This window comes from Punica granatum, chromosome 4 (assembly GCF_007655135.1).
Source record: "Punica granatum isolate Tunisia-2019 chromosome 4, ASM765513v2, whole genome shotgun sequence".
In the NCBI taxonomy this organism is placed as follows: domain Eukaryota; kingdom Viridiplantae; phylum Streptophyta; class Magnoliopsida; order Myrtales; family Lythraceae; genus Punica; species Punica granatum.
The window spans coordinates 31,713,989-31,731,819 of record NC_045130.1 but is presented as its reverse complement, the minus strand read 5'-3'; the positions used below and the strand labels follow the sequence as shown (position 1 = coordinate 31,731,819).

General features: G+C 36.4%; 2 protein-coding genes across 3 annotated transcripts; one reads left to right on the top strand and one right to left on the bottom strand.

Moving 5' to 3' along the window:
• Positions 1-4,605: 4,605 nt before the first annotated feature.
• Positions 4,606-10,079, top strand: LOC116203111 (myb-related protein 2-like). Of its 2 annotated transcripts, none has more exons than XM_031534774.1 (7): positions 4,606-4,891; positions 6,515-6,925; positions 7,014-7,090; positions 7,230-7,266; positions 7,443-7,635; positions 7,807-8,020; positions 8,161-10,079. In XM_031534774.1, the coding sequence occupies exons 2-7, from the start codon at positions 6,580-6,582 to the stop codon at positions 8,248-8,250; spliced, it is 957 nt and encodes a 318-aa protein (XP_031390634.1). In that variant the 5' UTR covers positions 4,606-4,891; positions 6,515-6,579; the 3' UTR covers positions 8,251-10,079. The 2 variants fall into 2 exon arrangements, with proteins under 2 accessions (XP_031390634.1, XP_031390635.1); XM_031534775.1 differs by having other exon boundaries at positions 6,512-6,925.
• Positions 10,080-10,280: 201 nt separating this feature from the next.
• Positions 10,281-14,470, bottom strand: LOC116205472. Its single transcript, XM_031538090.1, has 4 exons — positions 13,901-14,470; positions 12,352-13,361; positions 10,840-11,952; positions 10,281-10,743 (listed from the first exon to the last, which is right to left on the bottom strand). Exons 2-4 carry the CDS (start codon positions 13,270-13,272, stop codon positions 10,699-10,701), a joined length of 2,079 nt encoding a protein of 692 aa, XP_031393950.1. The 5' UTR covers positions 13,273-13,361; positions 13,901-14,470; the 3' UTR covers positions 10,281-10,698.
• Positions 14,471-17,831: the final 3,361 nt, after the last annotated feature.

Genomic DNA, 17,831 nt, shown 5'->3' with positions numbered 1-17,831 from the left:
GAAAGTGAAACATTTATTATTTAATTTCGTAATTCCAGGAAAGATTCTCTGGAAATTATTCTAAAGAAAATCAAAATGTCAATTCCCCCCCAATTAAAGTTCCCATGCACAACAAAGGACAAATCGTCGTGTGTTTTCTATGTCCCGTTATAGGGCTATAGGAGGAATATTTTTCCTCATTTTCTTATTCGTATGATTATTTATTCTAGGAGTGTTGTTATATCTTCCTCAAAATCAATCTAAAAATCCTCCTAATTTAAAATCTCACTCATATTGGCATGAATTATAATTACATAATATTCAATGACTATTCAATAAATGTGAGTGACATTTTGAATTAAGAGAATTTTTAAACATATCAATTAGGATGATTTATTAGTATTTTATTTCTGTTTATTCCAATCAGCATAGCTCTCAAATCTGATGCACCTCATCATTTATTATTCTTCGGCGCCGAATGTCTGTTTCCTCATAAAGAAAAAAAACAAAAGTTCTAATTTTGCGTCTTTCTAATATTCGTGATTACATGCGATAATTAATTTTGTGTTGGCAATAATCTAATCTCCTATAGTAATTGTTTACTCTGCGAGATCCTTCTTTTTTTTTTTTTGTGAAAACTCTGCGAGATCTTTTGTTTGATAAATTTCATTTATAGTGTAGAATCAATTCCTTATTTAGTCTTTTCCGCAGCCATATATGAGAGGAATAAATCTATTAAACGACTTTTTTTTTCGGTAGGTTAAACATCAAGGTTTTTAACTAAGAAATTCAAAAGTTGAGCTTGATCAGTGCTGAGTCTCACGTTATTTCTTTAAATTATTAGTACAACACACTTATATAACTATATCCCTATAATAATTCTTGAAGTAACTCCTTCGAGGCCGTGGACATGATAAGCATTGCTTACATGGTTCTTGTGTGGCATTGACATGTCATTTTTAGATTAAAAATAAATAAAATAAACAAAAATGAAATGAAATCAAAATATATATTGATGATAACAATAAAATAAATACAATTGTTTAAAGAAGAAAAATATAAAAGATGAAATAAATAAAAATAAACACAAAATTTTAAAAATAAAATAATTGAAATTAAAACTAAAAGGGTAAATTACAAAAAAAAAATCCAAATTTTGTAAAATGTCTCAGTTTTGTCCTAAATTTTATTTTGTAACAAAAAAAACCATAAGTTTTCTAAAATGTCTCAAAAATGACCTCCGTTATAACTTCCGTCAATTTTTGCCTACGTGTGACCTACGTGGACTGTTAAAGGGACCCACCATCAGCAGCAAAAATTGACGGAAGTTATAACGGAGGTCATTTTTGAGACATTTTAGAAAACTTATGGTTTTTTTTGTTACAAAACAAAATTTAAGACAAAACTGAGACTTTTTACAAAATTTGGGTTTTTTTTGTAATTTGCCCAAACTAAAAATATAATAAAAATATTTTTTAAATATAAAGACATTAAAATTAAAATTACTATTAAAATAAAAAAAATAATAAAAAAATATATATGTAATTTAAAAATAAAAAAGAGAGAGAGCAGTGGTCGGAGAAAGGGGCGGGGGTGCTTCCACCGACCACCAACCCCATGTCAAGGTTAGTGGTGGTTTCTAACCGAGGTCGGCAGCGCGCTCAAAACCCACTGCTAATCTTGGTTCAATGGGGAGGGGTTGTGGTGGAGAGATCTCGATTGAGATCTCTCAGAGTTGTGGTTGGGGTGCTCTCGCCATCTACCAATCCCCAACCAAGTTGTTGGTGGAATCTTCGATCGTCAGAGACCTTGGTTGGTGGTTGGTGGCTGGCGGGGGTGCCCCCTACCCTGACTACTATTCTTCTATCTATCATCCTTTTCTATTTTAATTTCTAATATTATTTTAATTTTATTTATTTATTTGTTTTTATTCTATTCTATTCTATTTTTATTTTTATTTTTGATTATTTTATTTTTTAGTATTCTAAGTTGATTTATTTTTAAAAATTTTGCAAAATTTTTTCTGTAGTTTTATTCATTTATAATATTTATTTTTATTTCTTTTTTGTTTTTTCATATTTATTTGTTTCAATATTTTCAAATTATTTTCATTTTTATAATGAATTTCATATTTATTTTATTTTTTTATCGACTGCAATAGCTATAACAAAAATTGAAAAAATATCTTCTTTTAATTGTCGACTATCAAAAAAAATCCGAAAATGTTACGAAATTTATATTAACTGCATTCTGTATAAGTTCAAGACACATAAGGGCCCGAATATTTATTTTGATTTCATTTCATTTTTATTTTATTTGATTTATTTTTAATTTAAAAATGGCATGTCAACGCCCTAGCCATGTAAATAATGCTTAATATGTGAGCAGCCATGAAGGAGTTATGTGAGCAATTATTGATGTCGTTAGCCCCAAATTGACAGTTTGTATAATATTATGAATACTCAATTGTCACAATTTTCAATTTTTGTACCAAAATATTACATCTGAAAATGTTTTATACCTACTTTATAATTTTTCCATGCACAGAAACCACATCTCTCAAGAAGATTACCCCTCTCTTTCTCTCTCTCTTCATTTTTTAATTTCTCATAAGGTCTTTAATTATTCATTCTCTCATTTCCAAGAAAGTGTGTAATCACTTGAGAAGGTCTCAACCCCAGTTCAATCAATCCCATGAAATTAAGTTTTATTCTTCTCTGATATAGATGTAGATGTAGATGTAGAGATATTTTATTTATCTTTTTCAGTTGGCAGCAAAATAAAATATGTTTTATCTTGAGAATAAGAATTGATTATCTTCTGTCCACCAAATTGATCCAGTTCTCAATGAGTCCACCAAAATTGACTTCATATCCATGCCTTCCCTTCACACAACATATAATTTTCTTCCTTGGCCGGGCCTACATCTTCATACATATATATATGTGTGTGTGTCTGTATGTTTATATATATTTATCTGCTTTTATTTATTCAAAATATTTTATTTCTTTTCAAAAATTGACCAACAGAATTATCGAAAGTCATAGGGCACATGCATTATATACTATGACTCTGAATGAGCTAAAAATAAGAGCATAGGGACAGGAAAATAGTGCTATGATGGAGGAAGAAAGTCTTTGTTTAGGTAAGAACAAATTGATAGGCTGATGAGGGGATGGTCCCACTTTTCTGACACCTTTAATAATTAATTGGATTAAATTTTTCAATGGGGAAATAAAATTTAATTAATATGGAGAATATAATTGTGAAGTCATTGACAACAAGATTATCAGAAGTCCATAGCACAGGTCAAACAATTAAGATTATAACCCTTTTAGGGAATATACTTAGTAACATGTTGATGCGCTTCCTACGTAGCATCCATCAATTTTTTTTCTTCCATTTTAAGGGTGGCTTGTGGCCCTAATATACAATGAAAATAAATTCTAATAGCTAATAAAGGAGTATAAAAAGTTCCTCATTTATTATTGAAATTGGAACTTCTTGATTATCAGGTCAAGTCGTATGCTATTGCGCTACATCCTTTTTTAATTAATCCAATTGATTTTAAAGAATGCTCACTAGTCACATAAGCTATAACAAATTTCATTTAGTTGATTAGCCTCCCCTTGCTTTGCTCGGAAATTTATCGTGCTTCCAGCCATGCTAAATGACCACCCACCTATAATTAATGCTTGTTTTTGCATGGTAATAAGATTTCTCTTCATAATTTAAAACTATAACTAGTACCGAGAGCGGCAGCAACCAACAAATAACACACCCCTTGCTCTATTCACTTCTTTGGAAGTCTTCGTCTATTCTATATGAACTTTTGAGAAATAAAATATAGTGCACCAACACACATTCTCGCCAAATAACTTGGAAAGTTCGTGTGTGATTCCCAATGCTAAGACTACTTTTGTCCTTTTGTTTAACTTCTTTTTTTTTTCATGTTTCCTTATATTAAATCCATGGATCTCTTTTGTAATTCAAAAAAATAAAATATGTATTTCTAACCCTTCTTTTCTTTCTGTGATAAGTGGCCTTACGAGAGCTACACATGTAAAGAAGGGATTCGGATCCACGACATCGGAACTAACCATGCAGCTAATGCACATTCATTTGCTTTGTTGTACTAAAGCTTGAGCCTTAGGCACATTTCATTTGCTTGTTGTATAATCCTTGAGCAGCCCTACTTAAGTTATTTTAATTAAATCCACTTATATCTCATAAATTTTCACTAACAATTCAACCTTAAATTTGCTCTTGAGGCTCAACTGTGTGTGGCTCCCATATTAGCCCTAATGGCGATATGTTTAGTGCTGCTGCTAGAGCTCTCATTACATGCATTTGTTCAAATAAATGTCATGCTACTAATGAGATTATTAATCAAGTCATTGCAGTTCTTTTAGGTCAATCTAAGATGTGTTCCGGTAAAAAGAAAAAAAGGAGAGAGAGCGCATCGAGGCTAATCACATGATTCTCCCAACAGTCCTAACAGGGACAGATTCCGTCTCTGTTCATTATTTGACTAAGCTTACATTATTGTACTACATAAATATGATATATGCATATATATATATAGCACTCTCAATCAACACTGGACACTGATGACTGATTATTATCTTTCCTCTGAATACCATTTTTTTTGGCAGCTCTGAATACCATTCGAATTCCTTCGCTTGAAGTATCTCATAAAATAAAACATCTTACCCTAAATTAGCCTCTCTCTCTCTCTCTCTCTCTCTCTCTCTCTCTCTCTCTCTCTCTGTGTGTCTTCGCTTCAGTGGTTTCCCGATCATCATCCAGCTTTAGAATACGATAGCTTTTGCGCGAGATATGGAACCCTAATTGCCTTGATCGATGCAGGCGGTTTGAGACACAAATTCATGGAAATCTTCAGCAACTGATGGTATGGATGTTCCTGTCTGTGTGCAAAGAGTGGGAAAACAAACTTTTTACTCATATACAATGAAATTTTGGTCGGATGTTATTTCTTTTTCAGCAGACACAACTTAATTAGATCTTCTTCTTTCTATATTTCTCGAATATATATGGAAAGAATAGCTAAACATACAATTCCAGGTTCTTTGCAAAGTTAAGAAAGCGAGATTCTTCTTCAATTTTCAGTAGTTATACAACTTCATAATGTTTTAGGTTGTTTTCGGAAGAAATTGGAAAAGTTTGTGATCCTATGTAAACTTGAGTTTAACAAGCTAGATTGGAAGAAATTGACAATCAAGTTAATTTCCGAACGAGCAATTAATTAAGAACTCAAACCTCTTATATAAATATATATATATATATATATATATATTAATATTCTGGTGAACAACCTCTTGTATAGTTTGATTTAGAGAAGACGCCTACATGAAAAGTAGCAAATAGTAGTGGCTCTATATATTAATCAGCAAGATATAACAAATTGAAAATCTTCTATCTCCATTTTTTATCTAAGTTGCAATGTTCGATTTTTATTACATTTTGTGCTTTATGATGATGGAGTCTTCTTTCAAATTTTTACATACATCGATCTTTATAATTATGTTTTAATATTTGACGAGGTTTGATATTGGGCCTTGTAGACTCATCGATCAACTCATGCCCTGTGTGTTTGTATTATTTATTAGATCAATGTGGGAAGTTTTAAGATCTTATTTGTTTCGAATAAAATAGCTCGTTAGTTACAAATTAAGATGTTGATTAGTGAGCCAAGAAAATTTCTCACTAAATGAGGAAGAATCTTCTTTCGTTAGTTGATTAATGTTGAATTCATTTGTTAAAAATTTCTTAACCACCAAAATGTATCTATTATAAAACTATCTGCATCCATGAAATAGGCTAATATAATACACATATATATATTTGGTTGAATTAGTTGGCTAATAAAATTTAAGGGAAATTCATTTACCCAAAACAAGTTTAAGGGGAAATACTGATAGAAAATGAATGCTAAAAGGAATGATAAAAAAAAAATTGCTTCTGCTTACAGCTAGCAACTGCTTATACGCATACATACATACAGACGTATACGTTCATAAATACACAGACATACATACAATTATTGGAGTCTGTTGTGATATCTTCATCTTGGAGCATATCTAACACTACAAGAAAATAAATCTAACACAAACATATAATAGCAGAGAAAAGAAGAAAGATTTCAGCAATATCAGGTTGATTATATACATGACATGTTAATTAGACACAGAGAAAAAAAAAATTTGTACACGCGGTAGCAGCTAGAATGTTGCCATTGGTCCGTATTCACTCCATCGTTCTGGAGTTAAGAAATCCAAATGCTTTTTTCACAACTATTAGTATACCTAAATATTGTTTTCCAGTCAATCATCATATAATTAAGAAATCTCTGCAAATATGGAATAGCTTATAATCAAAGTAAATAAAAAAATTATTAAAAATTTACTTCTTTTTTATCTTGATATTACATATAAGATTGAATGACGAATGTAATAATTTTATTTTAGAACTCCTACATATTTTTTTCACTTCTTCAATTTCATCAATGAAGCAGAAACTGGCGAAATTACTGAGAAGAGGAGGACATAATTGAAGTTTATTTTTAGTGGAAGAACAGCCATGGCAAGCAGCATAGAGAGTAGTATCCTTGATCATGATGAACAGAAGAGTACTAAAAACAGTGATGAAAACCTAGGCGGAAAATCATCAACCTTGTCTTCCCAAAAGCTCTCATCCTTCGATTTGAATGAAGAAGCAAGTGTCGAAGAATTGCATGATACCACTAGCAATACTCTCGGTTCCAGCAATGTTAAGAGAAACAGTACTGCTCCTTCTTCTGTTGGAATAGCGCAACCAAGGAAGACTGTGAGGCAATATGTTAGATCGAAGATGCCCCGTCTTCGATGGACTCCCAATCTGCACTCATCTTTTCTTAATGCTGTCGAACGTCTAGGAGGACCAGAGCGTAAGTATTTCCAGTAATATTGTATGGAGGAGGACTTAACTCTAATTAACTTTGTCAGTTTAATTCGTTTTTCATTGTATTGGTGTAGGAGCGACACCTAAGTTAGTTCTTCGACTAATGAATGTGAAAGGATTGAGGATTGCTCATGTAAAGAGTCATTTACAGGTACGTTTTATTTCATGCCTTATTGTGATTAAAAACCCTTCAAATTTCCTGCCTAATAGAAAAATCATTTGTTCGATCAATTTCTTATCTTCATCCATCAAAATTTTCTCATCTCTCAACACTAATTCTTCAATAACAGATGTATCGAATCAAGAAGCTCGATGAGGCCGGACAAGGTATGCACAAGGCTTGTCTAGTTACGAGATAAACAGATGTAAATAGTTCAACTTACAATTTCAGTTAGTTATATTGATGCAATCACAAGATATTCTTACACAATTTCTGTTTGGAAAAAGGATCAATTTTAAGCATAATCGGAACACGGTCTCAAGCATTGTTCTCTTTTCTACAGTTCTATCCAAGACATACAGAAGGATGCAACTGAGAGATCATGCTAGTCGTCAAACCATTGGACTATTCAAAATCGAGAATGGTAGGATCATAACAAATAGCAGGCCGTATCAGTACAATGAGAACAATCCACATCCAACCCTCCTGAACTCCCAACTCTCCGGACAACCCGATTCTGAATCAAGATTCTCAAGGTAATTAGTTTGCAAACTATACCGGTGATCGTTGATGTCGTCCTCCAGGAATTGGGTTTTATCTAACCATGGAATTTCCAAACACGGCATCAAACGTACGGAATGAAATTTGTTTCATTCTCTTCCATTAAAATGTTCTACATATAAATGTCTTCTTTTCCATGTTCGTAGGCAGCTAGAAATTGCATTCAGTGAATTCACGGAAAAGAGACAAAGTCCTCTTGGAAACCAAGTATCTGGAGAAGATACAAAACCAACAATTACTAACCAATGGAGGGAAGAAATTAGTTGTGAAACGGGAAGGCACTGCAGTAAAAGTTTCTTCATTAACAAGTCTCTCAAATGGAACCATGCGAGAAAGATTGATCCTCCATTCCTATTTGAGGTGACACATATAACAACAGTATTGTCTCAAACAAGTTACTTTCAGTTACACACATATGCTTCTAAAATTAAAAGTTCTCCTGAACGCGAACTAATATAAAATCTTTCCTTATATATATATATATATACCTGTATGTGTAGAAGCAGAGAGACGAGAAGTCATCGATTCGGGATCAGCAGCTGAGGCTGAGAAGCAGAGAAGTGATCAGCACAGAGCTTTCTCTTTCCTGATCACCTTTGATTGATAATCAGAAAAGGCTATATATAGAGAAGAAGCTGCATTTGGATATAAGATGACTACTTAGATAAGATCTAACTTGGTGTTACCAATCGAGTTTATCAGTATAAACTGTGAGGGTGAGATCTTTTCTAAGTAATCATCTAGGGGAGAAACCAGTGTCGTTGTTCTTATGCCTTGATTAGCTTGTTCTGTTCAAGAGGAGATTAATTGAGTAGAGATCTGAAGGATCTTTTTTCCTATTTTTGGTGATAATCATATATATAGATTATATATAGAGGGCTTATGTCAATCTATCTCAAGAAAGGGTGGGTAACATGGTGGCATGTGCCCTAGCCTTCGACGATTTTCAAGTGCGATTCCAAATAAGGGGGACTTCTGAGATATCGAATTTGGAACCTCTTGATTATCCGGCGAGAGCGTGCGCCGCTGTGCTACACCCTCTTTTGATAATATTGTTGGAGTTTATAACGTATGAAGTTTTTGTTTCTTTTATTTATTTATTTATTATTATTAACTTAACATGTGAAAGACGTGCAATAGTGGTAACTACCAGCCAAAGCAATTGGCTGGCAAAAGTTTTCATTCCGAACTTTGTTTCCATTGCTGCAAAAGGGGAATAAGATTGCTCCACTGGGGAATAGTTGAATTCCCTAATCGGGAAAATGAGATTTTGATTCCCCAAACCAAACACGGAATTTGAATCAACCATTCCAACCAAACAGAAACATATATTTGAATCAAACAGAGTGCAAAAGTTTCACGACAAATTGGAAAAATAATTACTCATTGTAATACTTCTTGTTTGAGTTTTTCAAGGAATTAAGATGACCCAACTTCTTATGTGGATCCACGGCTTCGTTTAATTTAAGTCTATTTGCACTCTCTTTTAGGTGTGGAACAAAACTGGTTTATTGTGTGCGATGAATAATTTATATAGGCTAATATTATCTTTGGTTGCACTGTAGAACAAAACTGTATTGCTCATCTCGTTATGCAGAATGTATGTAGATTTAGATGCTGCCATGAAGAGACTAGCAAGATCGAGAGATATGTGTTCGTTCATGCTGAGTGCTTCTCTGATGTGCGAACTGATGAGGTTTGTGCACACTGCTGGAAGCATTTCGGTTACAAGCAGTCGACGACAAAACACATTTCGGTCTGTCTCTTTATATGTTGTATCGTCAAGGGGTCTCCCGACTAGTTTGAAGCTCACTCGAGTTTGTTAGTGAGCAAGTGCAATGTACTTACGGGCTAAAACAACTCAAAAGTCCTTTGATCGCCCCAACTAAGGAATTGAATTGTTTGCGATTGTATTTCTTTGTCCGTTACATGCTCAATTTTCTCAGATTTTGTTATGCCTTGCAGCTTATATGCCTCATTTGAGCCTCTTGGATGGAGACCTATCGGAGGAAGAGAAGAAGGCGGTTCAAGAGAAGGCTAATTTAATTCCCTCTACGAGACCATCAGCAGCCTCAGCTTCCGAAACTCTCGCCTTGCACTCTACAAGATCATCACGGAGGGTAAGACCTGCCTTTCATGGGAAAAGGTTACCGAGCGCACTCTCAGCTCATCTGAAATCTTCCTGTCAGAGGGAATTTGGAGGGAGAGTGATTTTCATTTAACCTTTCAATTCGGAAAAATTTCAAGGAATTGAAACCGCTGAAAGTGTGTTTAAAGAGTGAAAAACGAATTTCAAGGTACATCTCCATCGCCATTCTCGTTTCATGTAAGAGTACATTTTCTAAGCCATGTCCTGAATGGACTATAATTACAGTGATACTTTAAGGGGGGTGTTCTCTACCTTTGTATCTGTACCGGTTATCGGACTTCAGCCATCTATTCCACCAAATGGTAGAAGGATAATTTCAATTGTGATGAACTCAAATGCACAAGATGTTTCCATTTTTGGAAAATTTGGCATAATGGGCCTCAGCCTGTTTCCAAGCCCATTAAGATATATGAGCTGCTCGGCCCATGACCAGATAAATAACAAAAATTTGATAAACTAAAGAAAATAATATCCAGGCCAGAATATACTCAATTTATACAGACAGAATCGTCCAAATGTACAAGGAAGCTTCCCATTCGATCATCAACTGAAATGTAGCCTATTTGGCATGAAATGCTGCAGAAGAAGAATGCAACCAAAATTTGAAATGAAAAAGAAAAAAATACGAGGCACTGTCAAAGGAATGTGTACCCGACCGATGTGGTCGCTCTTCCTCTTGTCGGAATTTCGACTTGCAAAACTAAACCTAGAAGATTACTTGTTGAAAGGCATCAACTTGTGATAAAAGAGTGTGGAAGTATAATAGATCTTCCAGAAAATCGTTTACTGGCAAGAAGCTTTCAATTTCTTCTGGCCAGTGCGCACACGAATCGGATCCCAAGACCACAAACTAATAACTACATGATCGACTAGTACAGGTCCTCAGGACTTATGATTTTGTTTTTGGTTTCTGGGTCACATGAGTAATCAGTTCCTGCAGAAAACGAATATACCAAATGACAATTACTCAGCCTTCAAATGATGTTTGAAGAATTATTTGCAAGTTCCAAGCGTGGAAAGGGAACTTTACCTCGGAGTATCGAACGTGATCGTGATGCAAGTTTGAGGATTTCACAATGGTCTCCCATTTGGTCTCGTGAGAGGACAACTTAGGACTCTGCTTCTTTGGGGTAAGTGGACTTCGTGAAGGAATTGAAGGCAGTGTACGGTATAGCCACGACTCAGATGGAGATTTGAGAAGCGGCGGCAGAGAATCAGAATTTAAGTCCTCTTTTTCGTCTCCTTTAAAGTTCTGATAATTGCTTAGTATCAGGTCTCCGTTGGCGGATGAATATGAATTTTCTGAGGACTTCAGTTCTTGAGAAATGGATTGTTCTGACAAAGCTTCTCTTGCTTCCGTTCTCTTCAGTGGAGTTTCGGATTCAGGCTCCACCCACACCTCTTGATCGGAAGAATTTGAATTTGAGTATGATATTCTTGCAACATTGATGCTATCCACATACAGTGTCTTCTCCACTCCAAATGAAGTTTGTAACACCTGATCTTTTTGAGCTTCGAGAGGAAACCTTGAGCTATTTCTAGTGGTGCTTTCTACTTCTTTAGAAAAACTGCAAACCCCAACTCCGGCCAAAGGAGATCGAGACCGTTCCTTCTGTTGGGTAAAGAAAGCATCGGTTGAATGCCTGTAGGGAGATAGTGAACCTCTCATAGGTCGGAGCTCACCTGACAAATTAGAAGGACGAGACCCACCAGCAAAAGGCTTGCCCCCGGGGCCCCGTAACTTAGGAGTCAGAGTTTCATGTGATCTTCCCTCATTATCCACATTCTGTTGGGAAGATAAAGCATCGGCCCTTGAATGCATGAATGGAGATAATGAACCTCTCATAGTTCGGAGCTCGCCTGAGTAATTAAAATGACGGTACCTGCCTGAAAAAGGCTTGGCCCCCAGGCCACGTAACCTAGGAGACAGAGCTTCACGATCTGATCTGTGCTCATTTTCGACATTCTGCTGGGGAAGAAAATTATTGGTCCTTGAACGCCTATAAGGAGATAATGAACCTCTCATAGTTTGTAGCTCACCCGAGAAATTAAACCGACGGGATCCACCTGCAGAAAGATTCTCTGAACCCAGCAATCTTGGAGTCAGAGTTCCACGATCCGATCTGCAACTGTAATCAGCGTTCTGCACACATTCAGACAAATAGGAAAATTCGTCACATGCTGCTATATATTTAATTACAGCTTCAATTATAGGATTAAGCTTTTACGGGAATTGGCAGTTTTAGAGAAAAGAAAAAGAAAGAGAAGCTAGTTCAGATCTCGATGGCCTCATTCGTTATCCTAGGTTCATTAAAAATCACATAGTTGGCCTTCCTCAGCTTCAAACATGAGAGGGAGAAGTTTCGAACAATAACCTATATTACTATGCCTCAATCTAACAAACTTAAACTTTCAGGTCAGCTGGTTGTGGTTCTTTAGATTAAAAGGGTATCGCAATTAATCCAGAGCTTCTCCCTCTTTGTTCCTTAAAAACATATGTGAATCATAAGATTAACTAGTAATGATAGTAAACTTATGTTACCTTTGCAGCAGGGTCATTTTCAGCTTGACAATATCCACCCTTGGACGCATTTTTAGCCTTTGAATGGACTGATAAGGATCTCTGCGTCCGAACTTTCATGCCAGGGATGGGATTTAAGAGGCACAACTTCGGAATCAACCCACAACCTTTGGCTTGTACACTGCTGTAATCATCTTCAACTTCATTGTTTTCATCTTCGCTTTCATCTTCTTCACCCATGTCTTGTTCCTGATATTTCTGAATGATGTTAGAGTCATACTCTTTAGGAAGCACCCTATCATCTCGAACTGGCTCTCTTTTGACCTCCTTCGGCTGCTCGTATGGAACTATAGCGAGCTGTTGTTGCTTCCTGGATGTGTACTGAGGAGGCTCGAGAGCCATGGCCCGAGCAGCCGGCAGGAAACGGCTCATCATCAGGTCTCGGGTCCGTGGGTCCATCGAAAACGTTCCAGGAGGTTTCCGAGCTGAGCCGTCCGAGCCACTCAGGCCACTAACACTGCAATTGAATGAGAATGAGACAGACTCGGCCGAAGACAAACTCTCAAGTGCATCAGAATACACTTCACTGTCATCGCTATCATCCTCTAACCCGTTTCCCGCCATCTCATCCCTACCCTCTTTAGTAGAGTCTTCTGATGATCTAAGCAGCTCAGTCAGGACTTGATCTTCAGATCTCTTGTCAAATCCTCGGTCGAGAGGCTGAGGCTCTGGCTCTGTTCGACTCTTGGCAATTCCAGGGATCTTTTCCCACATAAAAGGAACAGCGACGGGCTCGGTCACTTGGTCCATATTCGAATCAAAATTATAAGAAGGGAGGGTATGGCGTCTATCTAATAACTTCTCCGAAGTTGAAGATCCCATTGTTGAGAATCGCCTCACGGACATAAGTGGAGTATTAAAATTCAGCTTCCTTTCCGCCATGGCAGCAACTTTCTTGTACTCAAACTCCACCGAACTGATTGAATCCGCAATTATAAGATAGAACGGTACCGGAAGACCTTCTTTAGCATCTGAGCATAGAAAAGAAAATCGATCAATGGTTTTTCAGAAATTTTAACACTTCGACTCGAGCACAACTTTCAGGATAAAAGTTATTGAAGTGAGGGCTTCTCTGATAGGTAGATAAGGGAGAAAATGTCCTGATTCCAAAGCGAAGGGCATTAATTGTTATCAACACTGGGAATGGGTCAGGAAAAAGACTTCATCTACTTGCCAAAATTACGTAATAATGATTTTTCGAGACCGTTGATAATTGGGATAGAATAGCCATTGCTCAATTTATTATTTGTCAGAAAAAGGACACAGTCTACTACTGTAATTCAGTGAAAAAGAATTTACCCATTTTCGACCTCAACCCGAAAAGCAGAATCGTAAAGTACACCTCCTGATCAGGAAACGGACTCTCGGGTCAATCTCAACTACAACTTCACAGTTCCCGTTCTCGATCCAAAAGAACCCGACACAGACCATCGAAGCAGAGCAGGTAATAAAATAACTGAAAATTACGTGTGCAATTGGGATGGATCCAGCTCAAGTGAGTGAACATTACCAAGAACCCGAAATGGAGACTGAAGCACTGAAGCCCTTCAGTGGATTTCCTTCAAAGACAACCTCAGCAGAAACGAAACTTTCCGGCTTCAACCTAGAACCCCTGCATCATCGGCACGACACCACGATCAGAGTTCGAGAAAGATCATTCGCAGGCCGTACGGGAAATGCTGTCAAGAAAGTACTAGTATAACCCAGTAGTGAGGAAAAGGGTAAAATTGGGTTGCAGAAATCAAAGGGGGGAGAGGAATGCAGAGGGAAAAAGGGCATGCCTGCCTGCTGGTCTCTGCTGCTGAGCCTGTGTGGTGGGCTTTTACTTGGGGGGGTGGGGTGGTTGGCCCTGAGACGATGGCGAGAAATCAGGGAATGAGTAGGAACAAAGAAAACTAAGAAAATAAAAATGGCAAAGAAAAGGAAAAGATCGGATTTTTTTGGACAAAAAGAGCTCCTAAGGGTAATGTATCGAGCTTTTTGGAAGAGAGAGATAGTAGAGAGAGAGAGAGAGAGAGAGAGGGGCAGAGAGCAGAGTGGAGAAGTCTCTGATGAGGAGCTGAAGAGAGAGAAAGTGATAAGTCTAGAGAGAGAGAGGTGGGGGAGGTTTGCGAGTGATGGATTGCGAATTCTTGGGACGCTTTTCCGTCCGGGTTGTCGGATGTCGCGGTTGAGGTGCACGCGCCGCTGATTTTTGTGTTTTTTTTTTTAAATAATTGGTATCAATAAATAAGTAATTTATTGATTTATTAATTTTTCAGTAATCAGGGTCACGGGATTACAGTTAGGGGGCAAAAAAGCATGACAGTTACAGTTGATAGAGTTAAATAAAAAGGCTAACGGACGGGCCTTGGATCTGCCGCTGCATGGTGTGAGTCTCACCAACGCCGTCAATTGGTGATGACGATAGATCCTGCCGTTGACTCTTGCGTACATTTGCCAGTAAAATAACCACGTTTTATGTTTTATAGACAGGCCATTTAAAAGGATTTAGTATTTTTCTTTTTTTATAAAAATAAAATCAAATGTTTAAATTTTGACTTTAAAAATCACAACGTGTCGATTTTTTCTCAAATTAAGCCAAATCGTCAAATTGATTGTTAAGTGCTGAGATGGTACTTCTCGCCCGACGATTCTATGCTACGTGGCAATTAAGATTCAAAACTAATAATAATAGATAGAAATTGAAAAAAAAAGACCACCAAGTCTTCTGGTCTCGATCGGGGCTAGCGGGCACACCATCGGCCACTATCCCCCATGTTGAGGTCACCTGCGATCTCAGTAGGTGGTAGAGACCTCAATTTAGGGGTGGTGGCCGATGTGAATACAAGCCCCTAATTGAAAATCCAATATTGGACTATCATTTATTATTGCGAATGGCCATTACTCCCCTCGTCGAGGTTTCCAGCGCCCATTATGGTTGCCAGCGATCTCGACGAGCAAGGTGGCGACTGCTGATGTGGCCAGTCGTCCCTGGTTGAGAATAAAAAAAAACCTTGGTAAGTTTCAATTTTTAGTATTACATTTTCTGATCTTAGATGCCATGTTCCACAAAATTAACATGCCAGAAGTGCCACCTCGGCACATCAAAGCAAATTGATGATTTGGTTTAATTAAAAAAAATTCTAAAAATTGTGATTTTTAAAATCAATTTTTAAATTTTGGTGTTGTTGAGGAAAAACGTGAAACATTGTAGTTTTACAAGCAATTTATCTTTGTATTTTGATATCGTAAAACTCATTATATATTATAATTAGTTATTTTTTCCATCCAAAAAATAGTTAAGTTTTTGTACCAAATAAATTTTTTGGTTTACTCGAGTTTGCATAAATGTCTAGAATCATTTTAAAATAATTACACCATTTTTGGAAAGTCAAAAATTAAAAATTATAGCAAAGTAATTTCATATTAAGTAAATTATATGTATTCCAAATAAATTACACTTTTTTTGCCTGAGTAAATTATACGTACTTAAAAGATTTCAAATTCCTCTCAAATATGGCGTTTGGTGTATTACTATTTGAAATTATTAGTAATTTACATTCCTACTGAGGTAGCTTCTTACTTTTAGATTACTAGTAATGTTCATTATCGTATTTGGTTAGAACTGGTAATGTTATACATTACTAGTAATCTTACAAGTAATCTAGATAGTCACTTCCCTTGTTGAAAAAGTACATTACAAGCTGAGAGGAAAAGTGGATTAGCTTGAGCATCCATTTTACCAAACATGATAATCTAAATTAAAATCAAATTTTTAGTAATCCACATGAATTACCTCATATGAAACACCATATATTCCAAGAAAAAGAAATAAAGTAGAATTCTAGTAACTAACAACTAAAGAGGATATTGGACTTTTGGCAAAAATTAACAAAAATGAATAGATCTTTTGATTAATTCATTAAATTAATATTAATTTAAGATTTTTTTTCATCAAACAAGTTAAATCAAGTTCTTATAAATTTTTTCGACACTTAATCGATCAAAATTTTAATTTCAACACTTCATTTGAGTATTCAAATACATGCTAAATTTCATATGTCAGGCGTCATCTCGTTCCAGCCTATGAGGGAGAGATTTTTTTTTTCCGAACAAGTTATTTATGACGAACTCTGCACATATGGCAGAATTATTTTTCATGGTTCGAAAATAAGGTTTAAGCTGACTGCAAGGAGAGGAGCAAACTCCCATAAAAATTTGAGCCAAGCTCTTACTAATTATAGTTATAGGAGAAAGTATTAATTAAACAATAAATCAATTAACATATACATAATTTATTCATCTAATAACCTTTATGAGAAATTGAATATTTAACTTATCCAAAAATAAATGAAATTGAATATTTAAATAAGTACTCAGGGGTTCTTTTTAATAGAAGTAACACAGGGTTTCTTACACTTTCATCTCCCATCCCTGGCGCCTAGGGTGTGCACGGGTACCAGGTATACCTGGAACTAGTCGGAACTTACCCATTAGGGTAGGGTCCGGGTATTAAAATTAGGAACCGGTGAAAATCGATTGCGGTTGCAGTTCCAGTTCCTGCCTATAAGGTACTCGGAACCAGATATTTATTAAAAAAAAAGACCAAAGAGTAAAGTTACTGTCTGTGAATCCGAACAGAGGCACCATGACCTTTTCAAGCACTTCGCCGAACACTAAGCCTCCTTCGGCGGATACACACGATTCATCGTTGTTTGATCATCCCCACATCCTATAGGAAACTCCTCCGTGGGATTACTTTGGTCTTTTCCACCCGATTGATCATCAATTTTCCTTCCAAGAAGGTAAAAGGTTGAACTCAAATTAGGGGCTCAAACACTCTGATAACCTAAGGAGGCTCAGGGAAGCGCAGGGGATCCCCAATCTCGAGGACGATGAAGGGAAGGCTTGTTCATCTTCACATGGGACAGGAGAAGACTCTCGGGATTCGGAAAATGAATTCGACGAGCCTTTCACAAGGTCATCGTTCTTGGCAACAGCGGGTACGTGCATTCCTATAGGGTTTATCGATGTTCCTGTTACGGCGTTACTACGACTATTATGTTTTCTTCTTGTCGCTGCCCGCTTGTCCTTTGAATTTCTTCCTATCTAACATGGGGGCAACTGTACTGATTTGCGATTTGGCTCGATTCTAAGGTTGGGAAGACGTCGCTCCTGAACCAGTATTACTGTCTTCTCTTACTGAATCAGAATAGAATGGCTCTGCTAGAAGAGCTCGAACGGATAAAGAAGGAAAGGGCAGAGGAGAAGTTTTGGAAGGTAAGTCAATTAACTTCAAGGACTTGTAATGAATCGAGTAGATTTCAAACCGGAACAAAAAAAATTATAGGTTCTAACAGGGTACTCGGAACCTATGGTATAATACAGGTTCTGGATAGGTTTCGATTCTAGAATTCAATAAGGTAGGGTTCGGTTATCGTGAAAAAAAAAAAGGTTAC